At 35.3% G+C, this 18,781-nt stretch overlaps 1 protein-coding gene and 2 long non-coding RNA genes across 4 annotated transcripts; 1 reads left to right on the forward strand and 2 right to left on the reverse strand.

Annotated features, from left to right (window-relative positions):
• Window positions 1-6,758: 6,758 nt before the first annotated feature.
• Window positions 6,759-8,306, reverse strand: LOC147841359 (uncharacterized). The gene is made up of 2 exons (XR_015503625.1): window positions 8,257-8,306; window positions 6,759-7,563 (listed from the first exon to the last, which is right to left on the reverse strand). It is a non-coding gene; the product is annotated as an uncharacterized LOC147841359 (long non-coding RNA).
• A 222-nt stretch (window positions 8,307-8,528) lies between these two features.
• Window positions 8,529-10,266, forward strand: LOC147841360 (uncharacterized). The gene is made up of 2 exons (XR_015503626.1): window positions 8,529-8,575; window positions 9,464-10,266. It is a non-coding gene; the product is annotated as an uncharacterized LOC147841360 (long non-coding RNA).
• A 2,217-nt stretch (window positions 10,267-12,483) lies between these two features.
• ifit11 (interferon-induced protein with tetratricopeptide repeats 11) lies at window positions 12,484-18,678 on the reverse strand. 2 transcript variants are annotated; one of them, XM_087274392.1, is made up of 2 exons: window positions 18,572-18,641; window positions 12,484-16,806 (listed from the first exon to the last, which is right to left on the reverse strand). In XM_087274392.1, the coding sequence occupies exons 1-2, from the start codon at window positions 18,583-18,585 to the stop codon at window positions 15,375-15,377; spliced, it is 1,446 nt and encodes a 481-aa protein (XP_087130518.1). In that variant the 5' UTR covers window positions 18,586-18,641; the 3' UTR covers window positions 12,484-15,374.
• Between the last annotated feature and the right edge of the window lie 103 nt (window positions 18,679-18,781).

Below are 18,781 nucleotides of genomic sequence, written 5' to 3' on the forward strand. Positions count from 1 at the left end.
CAATAGAAAAAGAAAGATCCCAGTCACGCCTGTAAAATTCAGAATTGTGATTTTGTCCCAAAGACTGGAAGAAGATTGCACTCTTGAAAGAGTCCACAACACTTCAAAAACCACGAACCAACTTACTGTCACTACAGTTTCGATATAGAAATTGTTACCATGTCCTTAATTTTACCTACCAGCACATACATTGTGTTTGCAGTTAAAAGAGAAATGTGCACTGCCTAAAAGTACAAGCATTTTGCAGGTTTTCCACTTTACAATGTTAACAAAGCCTAATCCATTTTTTTCCAGCCTTTAAGTCATGCATCCTGGATCAATGTCAACTAAAAAAAATGAATAGACCTTGAAGCAACATACGCCGAAAGAAAATTCACAGGAGTGGTTTCTCAGGGTGCGATACATACTGCAAGTGAGATATACTGCAAAAGACTAAGATCAACACCTGTTCAAGAGCTGATATCTGGTAGCCTGGCACAAAGATGAAATAAAATATACTCAAGGTCATTGCTGCTGAAGTGAAGAGGTGCGCTGAAAATGTGCTAATCAAGATGCATTTAACTCGGTGTGTCATTAAAGTGTACTTCTATGACATGCCTTGCTATACAACACTTCCCAGTAAACATATTTGATTCTCACCTCTATACTCTATACTTAAGTAGCCAGCAAGTGTTCAAGATGCCGAACAATGAACACGGCATTCCTTGACTGGCATTTTGACTGAAACTGTCAAAGTACAATGCTCAATGTTCAAAATGTGAAATTAATGGGCTTTGATGCAAACTGTTGTTCATGCCTTCAATAAACATAGCATTGATGCATACCAGTGGGGTTTTCCAGAAAGCTGGGTTAACTTAATATTTGGTAAATAACCTCTGGGTTGATTTACCCCAAACCAGCATACCGTGATTAGAATATGTTGGTTCCAAAACACCTGAGAAAGAGTTGTTTAATCAACCCCCAATTGGTAACCAAAAGTTAATGCGCGTACATGGAGCATAAATAAAGACGTGCTCAATGGATCGCTGATTTTACGAGTCACTATAAAAACTCAAAGCGAAAAAAAACAGAGCGCCATATTTCACAGAGGCGGAGTTGGAGGTTTTAATGTATGCTTATGAGGAGTTTAAGCGAATAATATTATAAAAAAGCAATACAGCTTCATCGGCTAAAGAAAGAGAGTTGGCTTGGCAAAAAATAATGGACAGAGTAAATGCATGAGTGTATTAAATTACAAATGTGTTATTGTCTCCCATTTTATTATAATGCAACATAATTAAATGTGATATATATATATATATATATATATATATATATATATATATATATATATATATATATATATATATATATATATATTCTTATTTAATAAGGTAATCCTTTTGCAGCCAAGTTATTATTATTATTAAGTTACTATTTATTACTATTTATTTAGTTACTAGTTATTAAGTTACTATTGCCTTGCCTTAATAAAGTGCGATGGTTGTTGGCATTCAAAGGGTAAGTTCATCACACACACCAAACTCCAAAAGTGATGGTGAAAAAAATGATGAAATGTAAGGTTTACCTCTTGATTTGTTTTCATTTTTTGACTTGACTATCTCTGTCACTTTGAACATGCTTATTTTTTTATTATGCAGGCTTATTTTATTTAACTGCATATGATGTATAGACTACTGTGATCTTAGCTGTATTACTCTGACATGTTATTCTTTTATGTATTTTTGTTTTTCTTTGATAATATTGGGAATTTTATGGGTTGTGTGGTCTTATAGATACCTTTGGACATATTGTATTAATAGACTCTCCAGAAAGTCTGTTATAGTTGTAAGTGATAGGTAGTTAGGAAGCTTGAGTTGCTTATTATTTATTTATTTTTTTCATTTTGTCAGAGAATGAAAACTTGCATATTTCCCGTGTAGGATGAACATGACAATGAAGAGACCACATCTGCTGTGACAGAAGTGGACAATGCTGCTAGGTCCATACGGTATAATGCATACCATTATAATGCATGGCCCCCCTTTTGCATTAGAGTAACAAACTGCCATTGTCATTTCACAGTACATACCTAGGGATTTACCCACAGATGAAGGTCCTTCAACCACAATCCAAGCAATGTAAGAATTTGTGTCCAGTTGTCCATATTTTAATTTTATTGTCTGACCAAACAATCCCATTTTACCCCATTCCTAGTTCCCAGCAAAAGAGCTGTATACGGTCCATCTTCCAAAACAAATAAGAAAAAGCGACATGGAGATGGACCTTTCACAAATTTAAATAGGAGAAAAGGCTACTCAACTGTGAATATTGATCTGTTGCATGTTATACACACACAATTAAATTAAATTTAATTGTAGAATTAAAAATTCTATACAGTCCTCATCTGAATTATTTTTTTAGCACTTTAAACCAATTAAAATTCATATTAACTCTTTTCAAATTTAAAATAAATACTTTCCCTATTGCACTATTGACATTTCATAATTACATACTCCACGGTTTCTTCTTCCAACAAAAATAACATTTTCCAGTCAGATGTGTTTTCATTTTGTACAATGTACTGTTGAGTCCTGTATGTCCAAATCTAATTATACTCTGTTCCCTCCTACTTCTACTTGTTTTTCTTCCTTTATGCACATTTCTTTGTATATTAAACCACCTCCCATTTTTCCTTCCCCCCCATGTTTTTTCCCACCTGTTTTTCAAAAGTCACTAGACCTAGACCACTAAACCTTCATCTCACTTTTACTAGATTTTACTTCTATGTCTATAATTGATTTTCTTGTAGCTTCTTTAGCGCCCTCTTCTGCCAACTCATCCCCTGTTATTTCACTATGAGCTTGAACTCAACAGAACTTAACTTCTAATCCCATCATCTGAATGCGACATGGTGCTTGCAATATCTCAATCAATGTATTCTTTCTGCTTTTAGAATGGCCACTTTCTAAAGTCATCAATGAGGAATTTGAATTGGAACATACAGTACAAGTGCTTCTAATGGTCTGTTTTCCTCAACCCACTGCAGTGCCATTAGTATTGCCACCATTTCTCCCGTATAAACTGATAGATCATCTGAGATTCTTTTAATAACTTTATTTCTAAAATCTATTATTGTGTATGCTACCCCCATTCTGTTTCCTGTATCTTTAGATGCATCTATATTGAAACATGATTAAAATACTTGTCTTCAAGATATGTTTGCACCATTTGAATATTAAAATTGCCCTCTGCACTCTTATCTCTACCAGTGATGTATTAACAATGGGTTTTGGTAGTAACCATTAAGGAGTAATTTACCATGGCGCTGTTGGACTAATGAACATCTTGTTTAGCTCTATTTCTTCAGCCTCTTTTGTTACAATCCACCCAAAACCCTTGATTTCAATTTTTTTTCCCAACAAGGTTTTAACACTTCTGTAACTGGATGATCAAAGTTATGTCCCTGTATATATTTTACTTCTCTTTGTCAGGCTGGTCCTACTTAACCTTCCTGTTGTGTTCGGGTCAAATCTGACCGATTTACAAGTTAAATCAATCATTAATATTGTGTTTTACATCTGATTGCCTCAAGTCCTTATGATATCCTCCACACTGTGCATTTGAACATTAGAAATTGATGATCATCTCTTTCATTGAAGTTTGAGTGTTTTAAATCAACCTTGGTACACCTGTGGTGTTCCCGGTCAAAAGTGACCGCCATAGGAAATGAATGGGTATCCAGGCTACATTCATTTATCAGACAGAAAACATCCCCACACACACTACCCCAACTCACTCACTCAGGTATTTCAGACTGAACAATGTCTTTTGCAGGTAAACATCTCTTTTACGCGCTTATGTGCTGATCCTCCAGCCTGATCTCACAAGGAAACAACTATTTTACGTTTTGTCAGTTTAGTGGGTAATTCATGAGTTTAGTGGTACAAAATTGTACAATTTGTAAAAATATTTATTTTTAAAAGGAGGCGTGTCACCCAACCCCACCCCTTAACCCAATCAACATTGGGGATAAGCAAATTGTGCAAAACTGTATGAATGAGATCACACAAATTCATATAGATTAGCTACTAAACCAGTAAGTAATGAATTGCCATAAAAGTGTTGTATTCTCCAACGTGAATCAACTTCCTAAAAAAAACAAAACAGTGTACACAGACTAGGTGTCTGTTATGTGAATCCATCTGTCTTTCTTTCTGCCAATCTCTGTTCAGCCAATCTCCAAGTCTAACAGGAGCACTTTAAGCATAGCATCAATTATTTTATTATATTAGACCATTATCTCGCTCAAAAATTGCCAAAGTATAACAAGTGCTAGTTCTGTGTCCATGCTCACCGTATATACCTTCAGTCACTGTTCCCTATATTAGTACATGTGAAGGACTGAAAAATCGATCACTCAGAACACAGGAAAGGATAGCATTTTGTTTGTGCTTTGCTGGTTGATAAATCATTAAGATGGATTAAAATTTCATTTCAGACCCGGTAATAGTTGTTTAAGCCCGCTGTCTAGTAATAAAACAAAGTATTTTGATTTCTTTCTATTGTTCATTTTGTAATATATTTATAGCGCCTATGTTTATTTTCATTGTAGTTATTGTATGTCTAATTTTGTAAATTCATGTTAAATACTGTTTTAAGACATTGTTCACAGCTAAAAAAATGTTGAAAAAAAATTTGGTAGAGAAAAAAAGATTTTTGTGCTAACATAAGAGCTGTTAAAACAGACCAGCCAAATTTGGACACTAACGTAAGCGGCCGGATATGAACATGGCAGGAAGGTTAAGTGATTTCTTGATCGCGAACAGGTGTGGCAGTAATCAGGCCTGGGTGTGGCTAGAGAAATTGAACTCAGGTGTGATAAACCAGTTAAGTTATGTTTTAACAAGGGGCAAACACTTTATCACACAAGGTTATGTAGTACAGGATTTTTGTTTTCCCTTAATAAAAAAATCTTTCATTTAAAAAATTGTTTATTCATGTTATCTTTGAGTAATATTTAAATTTGATTACCTGGCGCATTAAAGTGTGACAAACAGGCAAAGAAAAAAAAAGAAATCGGTTACAGGAAAACATTTTTACACCATTGTATAAAAGCACTTCTAATAAAAAGTCTTGTGCATCATGTCGAATATGGTTTCTTAGAAATCTACAGTTGTTTTAAAATCTTTAGCTAAAGTGTTGCTACAACACTGTCAAGTGCTACAGTTATCAAAACAATGAATTTCCGGTAACGCTTTCTTTTACAACCCGCAAAGTACCGCGTAAGTACAGTGAAATTACAGTGTACTTTTCTGCACGTACTGTGTAAGTATAATGAACGTATGTGTAGGTATGAGGGAACAAACCGTAATGCTTGGGTAAAAAGGGGGTAACAACCAGATGTTCATCACGAAAATTACCGCGTAAGTACAGTGAAATAACGGTGTACTTTTCTGTACCTATAGTGTAAGTATAAATAACGTTTACGTAAGTATAAGGGAACAAACTGTAATGCTCGGGTAATAAGGGGGTAACAACCAGATATTCAGCATGAAAGGTACCGCGTAAGTACAGTGAAATAACGGTGCACTTTTCTTTAAATTGCAAAAGAACAAACCATAATGTTCGCGTAAAAGGGGAGTAACAATAAGATATCCATCACGCAAAGAAGTATATTAAGTTTACGATGTACATTTCTTCAAGTATTGTATACATATAAAGAATTATGCAAGGATGGTGACAATCTATTGCTATCTGCAAATGTACTGTATATGCACCTGCGTGAGTACATTAGTACTCTTATTCAGTGCTTGGGTTTTATATGGGGTGTTTAATGAATAAAAGGTTTAAAACCTGTGAAATTATGAACCCTTATTGTATACTGTATGTATTTTAAATCTGCAATTCAATATAAATTATATTTCCATACACTACTTACCTTATGTTTACTCGTCGATCTCACCAAAGCCATCAATGTCTCCATAACTCACTATCAACAAATAACTTTGCATGACATAGGCCTACCGTCAGGGTTCAATGCAGATTAAAACAGGCTCGCATCTTTACTGCTGTTGCACAGGGGGGCTAACTGTTGCATTTCAGTAAATGTATAGCTGATGCTTTATAGAAAAATCTAGTAATTTGGTCTTCATTCAATAAAAACTGCTGCTGTAGTTTACTCTGTTCTTAGTGTTCAAGTATACACTAGTATGTTAAAGTTCAGCTTCTTCCCTCTTTGTTCCCTGTAGTTAAAGGGTAAATACAGTATTTGTTCCCTCCTTGTTCCCTGTACTTACAGGGTAAATACCACATTTGAGGGTTGTAAATTAAAGTGAAGCTTTGTTCCTCCCTTGTTACCTGTACTTACAGGGTAAATACCACATTTGAGGGTTGTAAATTAAAGTGAAGCTTTGTTCCTCCCTTGTTACCTCCTTGTTCCCTGTACTTACAGGGTAAATACCACATTTGAGGGTTGTAAATTAAAGTGAAGCTTTGTTCCTCTCTTGTTACCTCCTTGTTACCTGTACTTACAGGGTAAATACCACATTTGAGGGTTGTAAATTAAAGTGAAGCTTTGTTCCTCTCTTGTTACCTCCTTGTTACCTGTACTTACAGGGTAAATACCACATTTGAGGGTTGTAAATCAAAGTGAAGCTTTGTTCCTCTCTTGTTACCTGTAGTTAAAGGGTAAATACAACATTTGTTCCCCCCTTGTTCCCTTTAGTTTACAATGTAAAATCTTGAAGGCAGTGAAATAAATATACAAACACACAATATATTTCTTCTTTACTTTGTAACCTTTATTTTAATAAATAAGCATTTTAAAAGACTTCATATTAATCAAACATTGTCTTGTCTATCATTGCCTATACTCATTCATTTTCTCTTCGGCTTTGTCCTTTTGTTAATCCGGGGTCGCCACAGTGGAATAAACCACCATCTTATCCAGCATATGTTTTACGCAGTGGATGCCCTTCCAGCTGCAACCCATCTCTGGGAAACATCCATACACACCCACTCACACACATTCACTACGGACAATTTAGCCTACCCAATTCACCTGTACCGCATGTCTTTGGACTGTGAGGGAAACCGGAGCACCCGGAGGAAACCCACGCGAACGTAGGGAGAACTCCATGCAGAAACCTTCTTGATGTGAGGAAACAGCACTACCTACTGTGCCACCGTGTTGCCACCCAGCTGCAACCCATCACTGGGAAACATCCATACACACTCATTCACACACATACACTACGGACAATTTTACCTTACCCAATGTCACCACATATTTTTGGACTTGTGGGAGCACCCGGAGGAAACCCACGCTAACATGGGGAGAACATGCAAACTCCACACAGAAATGCCAACTGACCCAGCCGAGGCTCGAACCAGCAACCTTCTTGCTGTGAGGCGATTGTGCTACCCACTGCGCCTGCCTATACTCAAACAGCAAAACAACACATTATTTCCTTCCCCCTTTTTTTCTGGCAGCTCTTGCTTGGCTTCCTCTTCTGCTCTTCTCAGCTTCCACTGAGGACTCTGATGGTGAGTGGCTGATGAAATCCCATGGGTCTTGCTGCTCTGCATTTATATAAAATATATGAACAGACAGAAAGGCTTTTAGTAAGCTATAGACATGTTTATTTTCCTGTTTAATGTGTGTGTAGTGGTTGTCCAACAATTTCACATACTAAACATTTACAGATACCATACACACACTATACATTACTATCAAACAAAGGTACTATCATCAGATCATATGGGAGATTGTGATCATTTATAGTGATAATAATTAAAGCGCAGAGGGGAAAAGGCTTAAATAGTAGGCTACTGTGCTAAAGTCCTAGGCAAACGTTACTAGTAATTGGGTGGGGGGGGTATTGATATATCAAACTGGCATGCTACAGAAAATATCAATTTACATTTCCAAATATTAATTTTGTCATTAACTTTGGTGTAATTAACGTATAAAGGGAGAAAATCGTCTGCACAGTCAGTATGACAACAGCTACAGAGATCTGACCTGCTCATCATCCAGTCTTTCTGGAATGACATGAAGAAACTAAATCCATAGGAACTTTGGCAACATTTTTAAGATGTGCAAAGTAAACGACAGTAAACATTGGTAAATATTCGCTGCTGGCCGTTTAGATTCGGCCATGAACTAACGTTAATGTTACGCTAAAAACAAATGAAACAAAATAAATATAATCTGGTTAATGCACAATTTCTAATCGTAACAATAGCCTTATTTACTGACAACGATTTACTCACATGTGTTACATGGTGACAAGACGGAGCAATTCCAAACGTCCCAAAAGTCTGAGCAAAACCTCGTGGCGTGCTGCTGCAGTATGATTCGGATCTTTAGAGGCTTCTTGATTCACAACTCGTTTGAATCAACGAATCAGTAGGCGCGTACCTGAAGTGATACAATATCGCGAGATGGATTCAAATGCACACGGAGCTGTCTGTTGTTCTCGCGATGTTTTGATGTCACACTGATCGGTTTGTTGAAGACGAATCGATTCAACTCTCCGTCCTCCATTCCCAGAATTTCCTGTTCACGGCAGTACAAGGACGGCAGCGCGAGGTAAATAAAACAAGTATTTTTATGACGTTATGTACATAGAAGTGTTTGTTTAGGTTTTTGTTTATATCTGATGTTTGTACCTATTTTTAACAATTACACCCTTTTCACAACACTGTTATGACGCGTTTAACGATCATCAGGATCTAAAATCCTTGAGTTTTTTATATAATTTTTTTATAAAATAACATTTATTTGTATTTACGTATGCATTATATAATATGATTACATGTGCGAGGTGTTTCAAACAGTGTCTATGGTCATGAGTAAATTAGAAGTTATTCTCTCTTCTTGCTGGCGTTATCAGTTTCACACTATTTTTTTATTTTTCTAATTGTCGAGACAACACCATCGTAAAGTTTTCATTTTATTTGAGCAAAGAAGATTGTAAAAAAATGTGTTGTACTTTCCCATTCACTGTGCTGAAATGTAAAAAGGGTCCATAACAGTACATCAACCATATTATGTTATCTTTCACTTTATTTAGGACTAATGATGGGTTAAGACATGTACTTTAATCAAAAACTAACCTTAGGGGTAGTTCACCCAAACGTTACATTTACTTACCATTTAATGAGTGACACAGAATTTAAATATGTACACTGAACTGCAAATAATCTTTACTTCAAAGTCTATACTGCCTGCACATATATTTAAGCCTTTTCCCCTCTGCGCTTTAATTATTATCACTATAAATGATCACAATCTCCCATATGATCTGATGATAGTACTTTTGTTTGATAGTAATGTATAGTGTCTGTATGGTATCTGTAAATGTTTAGTGTGTGAAATTGTTGGACAACCACTACACACACATTAAACAGGAAAATAAACATGACTATAGCTTACTAAAAGCCTTTCTGTCTGTTTATATATTTTATATAAATGCAGAGCAGCAAGACCCATGGGATTTCATCAGCCACTCACCATCAGAGTCCTCAGTGGAAGCTGAGAAGAGCAGAAGAGGAAGCCAAGCAAGAGATGCCAGAAAAAAAGGGGGAAGGAAATAATGTTTTATTTTGCTGTTTGAGTATAGGCAGGCGCAGTGGGTAGCACAATCGCTTCACAGCAAGAAGGTCGCTGGTTCGAGCCTCGGCTGGATCAGTTGGCATTTCTGTGTGGAGTTTGCATGTTCTCCCCATGTTAGCGTGGGTTTCCTCCGGGTGCTCCCACAAGTCCAAAAATATGTGGTGACATTGGGTAAGCTAAAATTGTCCATAGTGTATGTGTGTGAATGAGTATGTATGGATGTTTCCCAGTGATGGGTTGCAGCTGGGTGGCAACACGGTGGCACAGTAGGTAGTGCTGTTTCCTCACATCAAGAAGGTTTCTGCATGGAGTTCTCCCTGCGTTCGCGTGGGTTTCCTCCGGGTGCTCCGGTTTCCCTCACAGTCCAAAGACATGCGGTACAGGTGAATTGGGTAGACTAAATTGTCCGTAGTGAATGCGTGTGAGTGAGTGTGTATGGATGTTTCCCAGAGATGGGTTGCAGCTGGAAGGGCATCCACTGCGTAAAACATATGCTGGATAAGATGGTGGTTTATTCCACTGTGGCGACCCCAGATTAACAAAAGGACAAAGCCGAAGAGAAAATGAATGAGTATAGGCAATGATAGACAAGACAATGTTTGATTAATATGAAGTCTTTTAAAATGCTTATTTATTAAAATAAAGGTTACAAAGTAAAGAAGAAATATATTGTGTGTTTGTATATTTATTTCACTGCCTTTAAGATTTTACATTGTAAACTAAAGGGAACAAGGGGGGAACAAATGTTGTATTTACCCTTTAACTACAGGTAACAAGAGAGGAACAAAGCTTCACTTTAATTTACAACCCTCAAATGTGGTATTTACCCTGTAAGTACAGGTAACAAGGAGGTAACGAGAGGAACAAAGCTTCACTTTAATTTACAACCCTCAAATGTGGTATTTACCCTGTAAGTACAGGTAACAAGGAGGTAACAAGAGAGGAACAAAGCTTCACTTTAATTTACAACCCTCAAATGTGGTATTTACCCTGTAAGTACAGGGAACAAGGAGGGAACAAATACTGTATTTACCCTTTAACTACAGGGAACAAAGAGGGAAGAAGCTGAACTTTAACATACTAGTGTATATTTGAACACTAAGAACAGAGTAAACTACAGCAGCAGTTTTTATTGAATGAAGACCAAATTACTAGATTTTTCTATAAAGCATCAGCTATACATTTACTGAAATGCAACAGTTAGCCCCCCTGTGCAACAGCAGTAAAGATGCGAGCCTGTTTTAATCTGCATTGAACCCTGACGGTAGGCCTATGTCATGCAAAGTTATTTGTTGATAGTGAGTTATGGAGACATTGATGGCTTTGGTGAGATCGACGAGTAAACATAAGGTAAGTAGTGTATGGAAATATAATTTATATTGAATTGCAGATTTAAAATACATACAGTATACAATAAGGGTTCATAATTTCACAGGTTTTAAACCTTTTATTCATTAAACACCCCATATAAAACCCAAGCACTGAATAAGAGTACTAATGTACTCACGCAGGTGCATATACAGTACATTTGCAGATAGCAATAGATTGTCACCATCCTTGCATAATTCTTTATATGTATACAATACTTGAAGAAATGTACATCGTAAACTTAATATACTTCTTTGCGTAATGGATATCTTATTATTACTCCCCTTTTACGCAAACATTATGGTTTGTTCTTTTGCAATTTAAAGAAAAGTACAACCTTATTTCACTGTACTTACGCGGTACCTTTCATGCTGAATATCTGTTTGTTACCCCCTTATTACCCGAGCATTACAGTTTGTTCCCTTATACTTACGTAAACGTTATTTATACTTACACTATAGGTACAGAAATGTACACCGTTATTTCACTGTACTTACGCGGTAATTTTCGTGATGAACATCTGGTTGTTACCCCCTTTTTACCCAAGCATTACGGTTTGTTCCCTCATACCTACACATAAGTTCATTATACTTACACAGTACGTACAGAAAAGTACACTGTAATTTCACTGTACTTACGCGGTACTTTGCGGGTTGTAAAAGAAAGCGTTACCGAATTTCCTTTGGTCAATAGTATGATCCTGCACAACTGGAGTAGCTGCTCTCTTCTCCCTTTGGTTGCAGGAGTTTAAAAAACAGTTGCAGTTCGGTACTATAATTAAAAATTACTGTGTTAGAGTTTCACTAAAGTAAAAAAATTGACTTCGGTTTCATTAATAAAAAATAGGCTTAAAAAAAAAAAAAAAAAAAAAATATATATATATATATATATATATATATATATATATATATATATATATATATATATATATATATGTATGTATATATGTATATATATATGTATGGTTAATATTTTGTAACAGTAAACATTCATTTATTTTCTTTTGGCTTAGTCCCTTTATTAACCTTTATTAATTTTTTACGCAGTGGATGCCCTTCCAGCCGCAACCCATCACAGGGAAACACAGACGCATTCTTATTCACACACACACACACACACACACACACACACACACACACACACACACACACACACTACAGACAATTTTAGCATCCCCAATTCACCTGTACCACATGTCTTTGGACTTGTGGGGGAAACCCACGCGAACACAGGGAGAACATGCAAACTCCACACTGAACTGACCCAGCTGAGGCTCGAACCAGCAACCTTCTTTCTGTTTGGCAACAGCACTACCTACTGCGCCAGCACGTCACCTGGACAATAAAGGCTAAATAATTCTAATGAATCATGATTTCTGCTGTATTCATTAGTTTAAAAAAAACACAGATTTCTTTACAATTTAGAACAGCATCTTTGGATATTTTATCCTGCTGAAGATACTGTTGTCCTTAAAACAAAACAAAAATTGCAAATAAAAAATCTTACAATCAAAATTTGAAATGGTGTCAGTTTAATCGATGAAAGCACATTGTATTCAACATTTTGAAACTAGATTTAGTACTGTATATAAAAACAAAATAAGAATTTATAAAACGTATAACGTACAAAAAGAAGCCTTGTGTACCGTATAAAGAAATACAGAATTTTCTGCACTTGGTTTGCTAGTTTTATCTCAAATGGCATCAGAGTTTAACATACAGGAAAATGTGGATTTAGAACTGTATATATTAAAAGCAAAGGCAAAATCTGAAAAAAACAATTCTGCATTATGGAGTATAACATTCTGAATAGTTTATTTGATTTGATACCTTTATCTAAAATTGTGTTGTCATTTAAAAGATTTTTACTATTTTATTGCCTACATTAAAAGTATTTTTTTTTAATGTCATCAAATTTAGTATATGTGTAGACATATCTCGAGAGATTAAGCTTTAAGTTCATCTTGTCTCTCTCTCTGGCGTATTTTGACAGAAAACATGAAAACCACACAGTTAAAATTTATTTGCACCTGTCTGATAAATTTACCGAACGTTCAAAATATCTTCACGGACCATGATCTTTGCTTAAAATTCTAATGTTTTTTTTTTTTGGCATTAAAGAAAAATCGATCATTTTGATCCATACAGTGTGGCCTACATTTGGCTGTTGCAAAAACACACCCGTGCAACATGCGACCAGACCAGATAAAATATGACATTTAACTCCTTTGCATCGCACTTATTCTAAAGATTTTAAAAAATGTATGAAATCTTTGTGTTAAGATTAAGAACTCACCTTATTTCTGACATCATTTTCTTTGCAGAAAAGTATGCGCAAATAATGTTTAAAGATTACTGGCTTACACCGCGATGTACTTTCAGTTTTTATTTCCTGAGTGTAGATGCATATCCGTTAGTTAACTATTCTGTTTTTGAACTAATGTGAGAACGTGTGAACCCATGGGGATGTTCTACCGACTAACCAAAATTCCTCCTCGCTCACAAATGCAGTCTTAAAATGAGTTTTTTTATGCAATTATTTTATTATATCTCATAAGTTTACTCATATATAACGTTTGATAATTGGTAAACTGTTTTTGGACAACATGCTGTTTTGTTTTGGTAGTAACTAATATTTCAGTTGTAGAATGTAATATTTGCCTGTAGAGGGCAGTGCTGATCGAAATATGTCTGGACAATCAGAACTTACATGCACTTTATGTTTGCTATTGTAAACGATTTGCAATGGTAGGAGGACTTTATTATTTTAATCAATAATGGCCTTGACTGTGATTTTACTGAACTTTATATGTACTTAGTTTGGCATGCTCGTTATAGCTACCAAAATACACTCTCAGTTAAAATACTCATGCTGTCTTATTTTATTCAATTAATGATTTCTGTGATGCCATTACATGAACAGTCACATTTTAGATCGTTATTTATTGTTAGAAACTAAAGTAGCAAAAACAATGAATGGTCTGGCGTTAAAAACAATGTTCGAATGACCACAAAACACACTTGTTATTTGCACATTCTTTTCAAACCTGTAATTTAGCATTGGATACAATACATGTAATGTAACGGTTTAACAAATAATAATTGATAACTTAAAATTACAACTAAATTCTTAAAATAATAGACTAAATTATGACTCTCATCAGATAAATGAGAGTTTAGGTGTTCATTTTTGATGAAATCAGTACATAAGTTTGTTAAACATAATTTTAATGTACATTTTCTTTGAATAAAATAAAGATTTCTTCTTAAATGTGCTTTGATGTTTTCCATCAATCACTTTTTTAAATGCAATAAACATTGAATCCATATACTGCACAAATATAAGTTTAAAGTAAAAAACAGAAAAATGTAACAGTACTACAAAAGCCTGCTAATTGGTTAACTGTAAACATCCGTTTGCTACTATATGGTGAAGTGTAATAAATCATAACAAGACATTTTACAGCTAAACGCTGTCATGATGGATGTGCCAATTATTTTTTGAAATATCAATTTATAGGTTAATTCATTATTATTTTTTGGTATGTCAATGAACAAACCTCTCAATTTCAGGATGGTGAATGACATGTACACATAGTGTTCTATTAACTTTTCATTGATGGATATCAGTATAAGCTGCACAAAATATTTAATTATTCGTTCATTTTATTTTCAGCTTAGTCCCTTTAATAATCTGGGGTCGCCACAGCGAAATGAACCGCCAAACTATCCAGCAAATGTTTTATGCAGCGGATGCCCTTCAGGCTGAAACCCATCTCTGGGTAATTTAGTTTTTCAGTAGGTTGATAATTTTATATTATATCAGTTAACAGAATATTTTACTATGCTTTTTGTTTACTGTAAAATCCCACATGTGACAAAAAGTTACAGAATGAATCACAGTACATCTGAAAGTGCACATAGTTTTTGTATAACGGGTTAATTAATTAATTCATTTTCCTTTGGCTTAGTCTCTATTTCAATGGTTGCCAACTATTGCAGCATGTTTCACACAACAAATTCCCTTCCAGCCACAACCCAGTACTGGGAAATGTATAATGGGTTCTCAGAGAACAATACAATTTAGGCCCAGATCAAGAGCTAAAACATGTCTTCCACTAATATGAAATATACAAATGTCTCCATTCCAAGGCATTAGTGAGCATGATGAAAGTGGAAAAAAAACAGCATGTGAAAAGAAAAAGCAGTGAGACTTTATGGAAATGTCTTCCTCTATGTGGGCATAGTTTGGGCTTGCTTCATGCAGATTTTGATGTTGCTTTTTTGGAATAATCTGAATTTATCCAATTTTCTGTGTTTATGAAAAGGATTTCTGCACGCATTAGCAAATAAGGTCCTTTAAAAAAAAAAAAAAAAAAAAAGTATTTAAACATCCTTTTAGATGTTTATATTTTACAGTTGATCTCTAAAAGGTTGTGGAGGCATTCATCGTTCTCTTCATCTCCTGTTCCTGCATAGCTCTTGGTGTCTCCAAACATTTCCCCTTTCTTTTGATAAATTAATCCCAGTATTTCATTGGCATCCCAATTATTTGGGTTGGCTTTCAGATGTTTCTTGGCAATGTTCATCAATTTGTATGCACTTCTATTCCCCTCACTACTATCTGGATTCATTGTTAAACACTTCTTGTAATGCTCGATAGCCAAAAGCTCACACCTGTTACTGTACTGCTGGTACTCTGCATAGTAACAATGTACTATATGTATGCACTCATCTTTCTCTTTGGCGGTAATAAATGTTTTTTTAAACAGTCCCTCTGCCTTGGACAATTCACGTTTCTCTCCGTACTGCATTGCGAGCTCACACATTGCAATGATAAAAGAATCCTTTAGGGAAGTTGCCTTTTCTAAATAGTAGATGCACTGATTTCGTGCATTGTTTATCTGATGCCTGTCCCCTTTCTCTTTCTGCAAGTCAATTTTCTTAGTCTTGTAGCACATTGCCAACTGATGATGTATGAAACCAGAGTTTGGTGATTTTTGAAGTGCTGTCTCCAGCAGTTCAATGGACCTGTCTACAGATCCTTGATTCCTGAAAAATTTTGCAACGTATCTGGTGACATGTGGATGTTCTGGAGAGCCATTCAGAGCTGTCTCCATTAGTTTCTCAGACTCTTTCATCAACTTTTTGGAGCATAAGAAAAGCCTAAGTCCTAGAAGAGCTCTCAAGGAATCATCATCTGGGTTGATGCTAATGGCCAGTCTCAGCTGTTTGATAGCAGGTGAATCCACAATACAAGGTGTATCCATTTCAGTGCGAAATGGATTCAGTGCGGTTTCAATGCGATACAGTGCTGTGGCATAACCAGCGTTCCACTCACTATTTTCTGGATCCAGTTCTACAGCCTTCTGGAAAGCCTCCACAGCTCTATCATAATACTTATAAGAGAACTTAAGATAAGCCCATCCTTTCTCACCAAGCACCTCTGGAACAGACTCGGCAGGAAACATTTCATGTATCTTCTGAAGCTTAACCAGGTAACTTTCACACTCTGTGTAGTTCTCCATTTGGTAGTTCATCCAGGCAAAATTACCATAAGTGACAATGAGAGTCTTGTCACAGTTGTCGCCAAGCTTTTCTTTTATGAGCGTCTCAGATCTTGACAGGTGAGTAAGGGCTTCTTCTTTGTTACCGAGAAGACATTTTGCATATCCTAAAGAACAGTGAGTGCGTGCAACCCCTTCTTCCCTCCCAAGACCCATCTTGACCTGTTCCTCGAGTCTGTTGAGGACATTTGTTAAGTCTAGATCGTCCTTTCTAATGTCCCAAGTAAAGTGACAATCAAGCTGATCCAGCTTCAGTTGTAAGCTGTCCTGGCTGTAACTGACAAGAAAAAAAATCAATTAGTAAGCAAATAAATATACCCACATTTTAAAATCTGCATTGTATGTATATATACAGTATTTTATGTAAAATGTACATTAAATTTACAACATTTACAGAATTTCCCTCCATCTTGACCATGTTCTCAATAGTCAAATGATTATGATCAATCACATGCAAAAAAAAAGTACTATATAACTAAATATTTTATGTATATACATATAATAAAGATACATAAACATAATAAATCATATAAATACCTAAACAAAAAATATTTTTCTAAATATATATATTTTTTTTATTCGATTTATTTTGATGAATAGTTAGACGGAACTAAAATTCAGAAATATTAGCACATGTTTGGATTTACAATATATGTAGATAGCAATTAAAACACACAAACATATAAAACAAGGTGTTTGTGTGATTTAAACATAAATTATGTTTATGTATTTGTTTTAATTATGCAAAATGTAAAATGGTTACATTTCCTTGTGAGATCAGGCGGTTCCAAACTCGTGAGATCTTCGTTCATATTTGGAACAGAAATTAAGATATGTTGAAAGAAATTTGATAACTTTCTGACCCTACAGAGTAAAGGTCATGAAATAGTCAAAGTCTAGACAGGTAAGATAACACTGTCAAAACATTTCATGTGACTTCAGTGGTTAAACCAAAATGTTATAAATCAACAAAATTATTTTTGTTAAAAAAAATATATATATTCAACAAATTCTTCAGCATCAATATCATTATTGTGTTTCAAAGATGAGCAAAGTTGTGGGTTTGGAATGACATGAGGGTAGGTCTAGTTCAGGGGTGGCCAACCCTGTTCCTGGAGAGCCACCTTCCTGCAGATTTCAGATGCTACCCATATCAAACACACCTGAACCAATTAATTAGGACCTGAACACCACATAATAATTACAGGCAGGTGTGTTTGATATGGGTTGCAGGTTGCAACTGAAATCTGCAGGAAGGTGGCTCTTCAGGAACAGGGTTGGCCACCTCTGGTCTAGTTAATGACATAATTTTCATTATTGGGTGAACCATCCTTTTAGCCAAGAGTTTAAATCTGGACATTTGATTTGAAAAGCAAACTGGGTGCCAACCATGTAAGGATTAACCATGCCCAGACTTGTTTACCCTCTGTAGATAGCTGGGTGCTGCCAATGAGGAAACTAAAGTCAGCCATTTATTTATTTTTCTACTTTTAACACATAAATAAACAGTTAATGTGACTTACAGAAATATAAAAGCTATTATGCACTAAACAACATATTAATTTAATATAATACCTTATCGTAATGCATAAGTATCCCCTAAGGTAATTAGACCTATAATCTCCTCCACTCTCAAGTAAACTAAGTTACATTCAAATTTACCAAATCACCTCAATCATTTATAATCTGAATAATTACAATAATCATTAGTCATTCATTCATAGATTAAATGATTGTTTAAAAAATGATCCGAGCGAAATTAAATTGCTAACATTATTAGCACTTTCATAAAAGAAAAAAAATATCCTCTTACTTATTTGTGCCTACAAATTTTGAGTAATCATCAGAATTTCGTTAATAATTAAATGAAACGCGACCGCAGTCTATTTATTTATTTATTTATTTATTTTTAGCTACCGCTGCGTTTTTCTCGATAAGATTTCCAAACTTTCCAGGCTTTGGCAGCACCATCGTGTGTCATTTAGTAACGATTGGTAAGTTAAGTTCAAGTTTACACTTTAAAAATGGGCACTCACCTCTGCTCTGACATTGTTTCCCCTGTGTTGTGGATGATACAGACAGATGTTTTAAAAGCTCAGCCAGTACATGCAATGCAGCGCAGCACTTTTCAGTTCCTGAATACGTCACCAAACTCACCATGCCCATTCAGTTTCCTGTTTGAGATGCAAAAAGGCAAACTAGCTTTCGTAACAGGCCCACTCATGACACTCTAAATACCTAATTAT

Source organism: Danio rerio, chromosome 12 (assembly GCF_052040795.2).
Source record: "Danio rerio strain M-AB ecotype USA chromosome 12, GRCz13ab, whole genome shotgun sequence".
NCBI classification, from domain to species: Eukaryota; Metazoa; Chordata; class Actinopteri; order Cypriniformes; family Danionidae; genus Danio; species Danio rerio.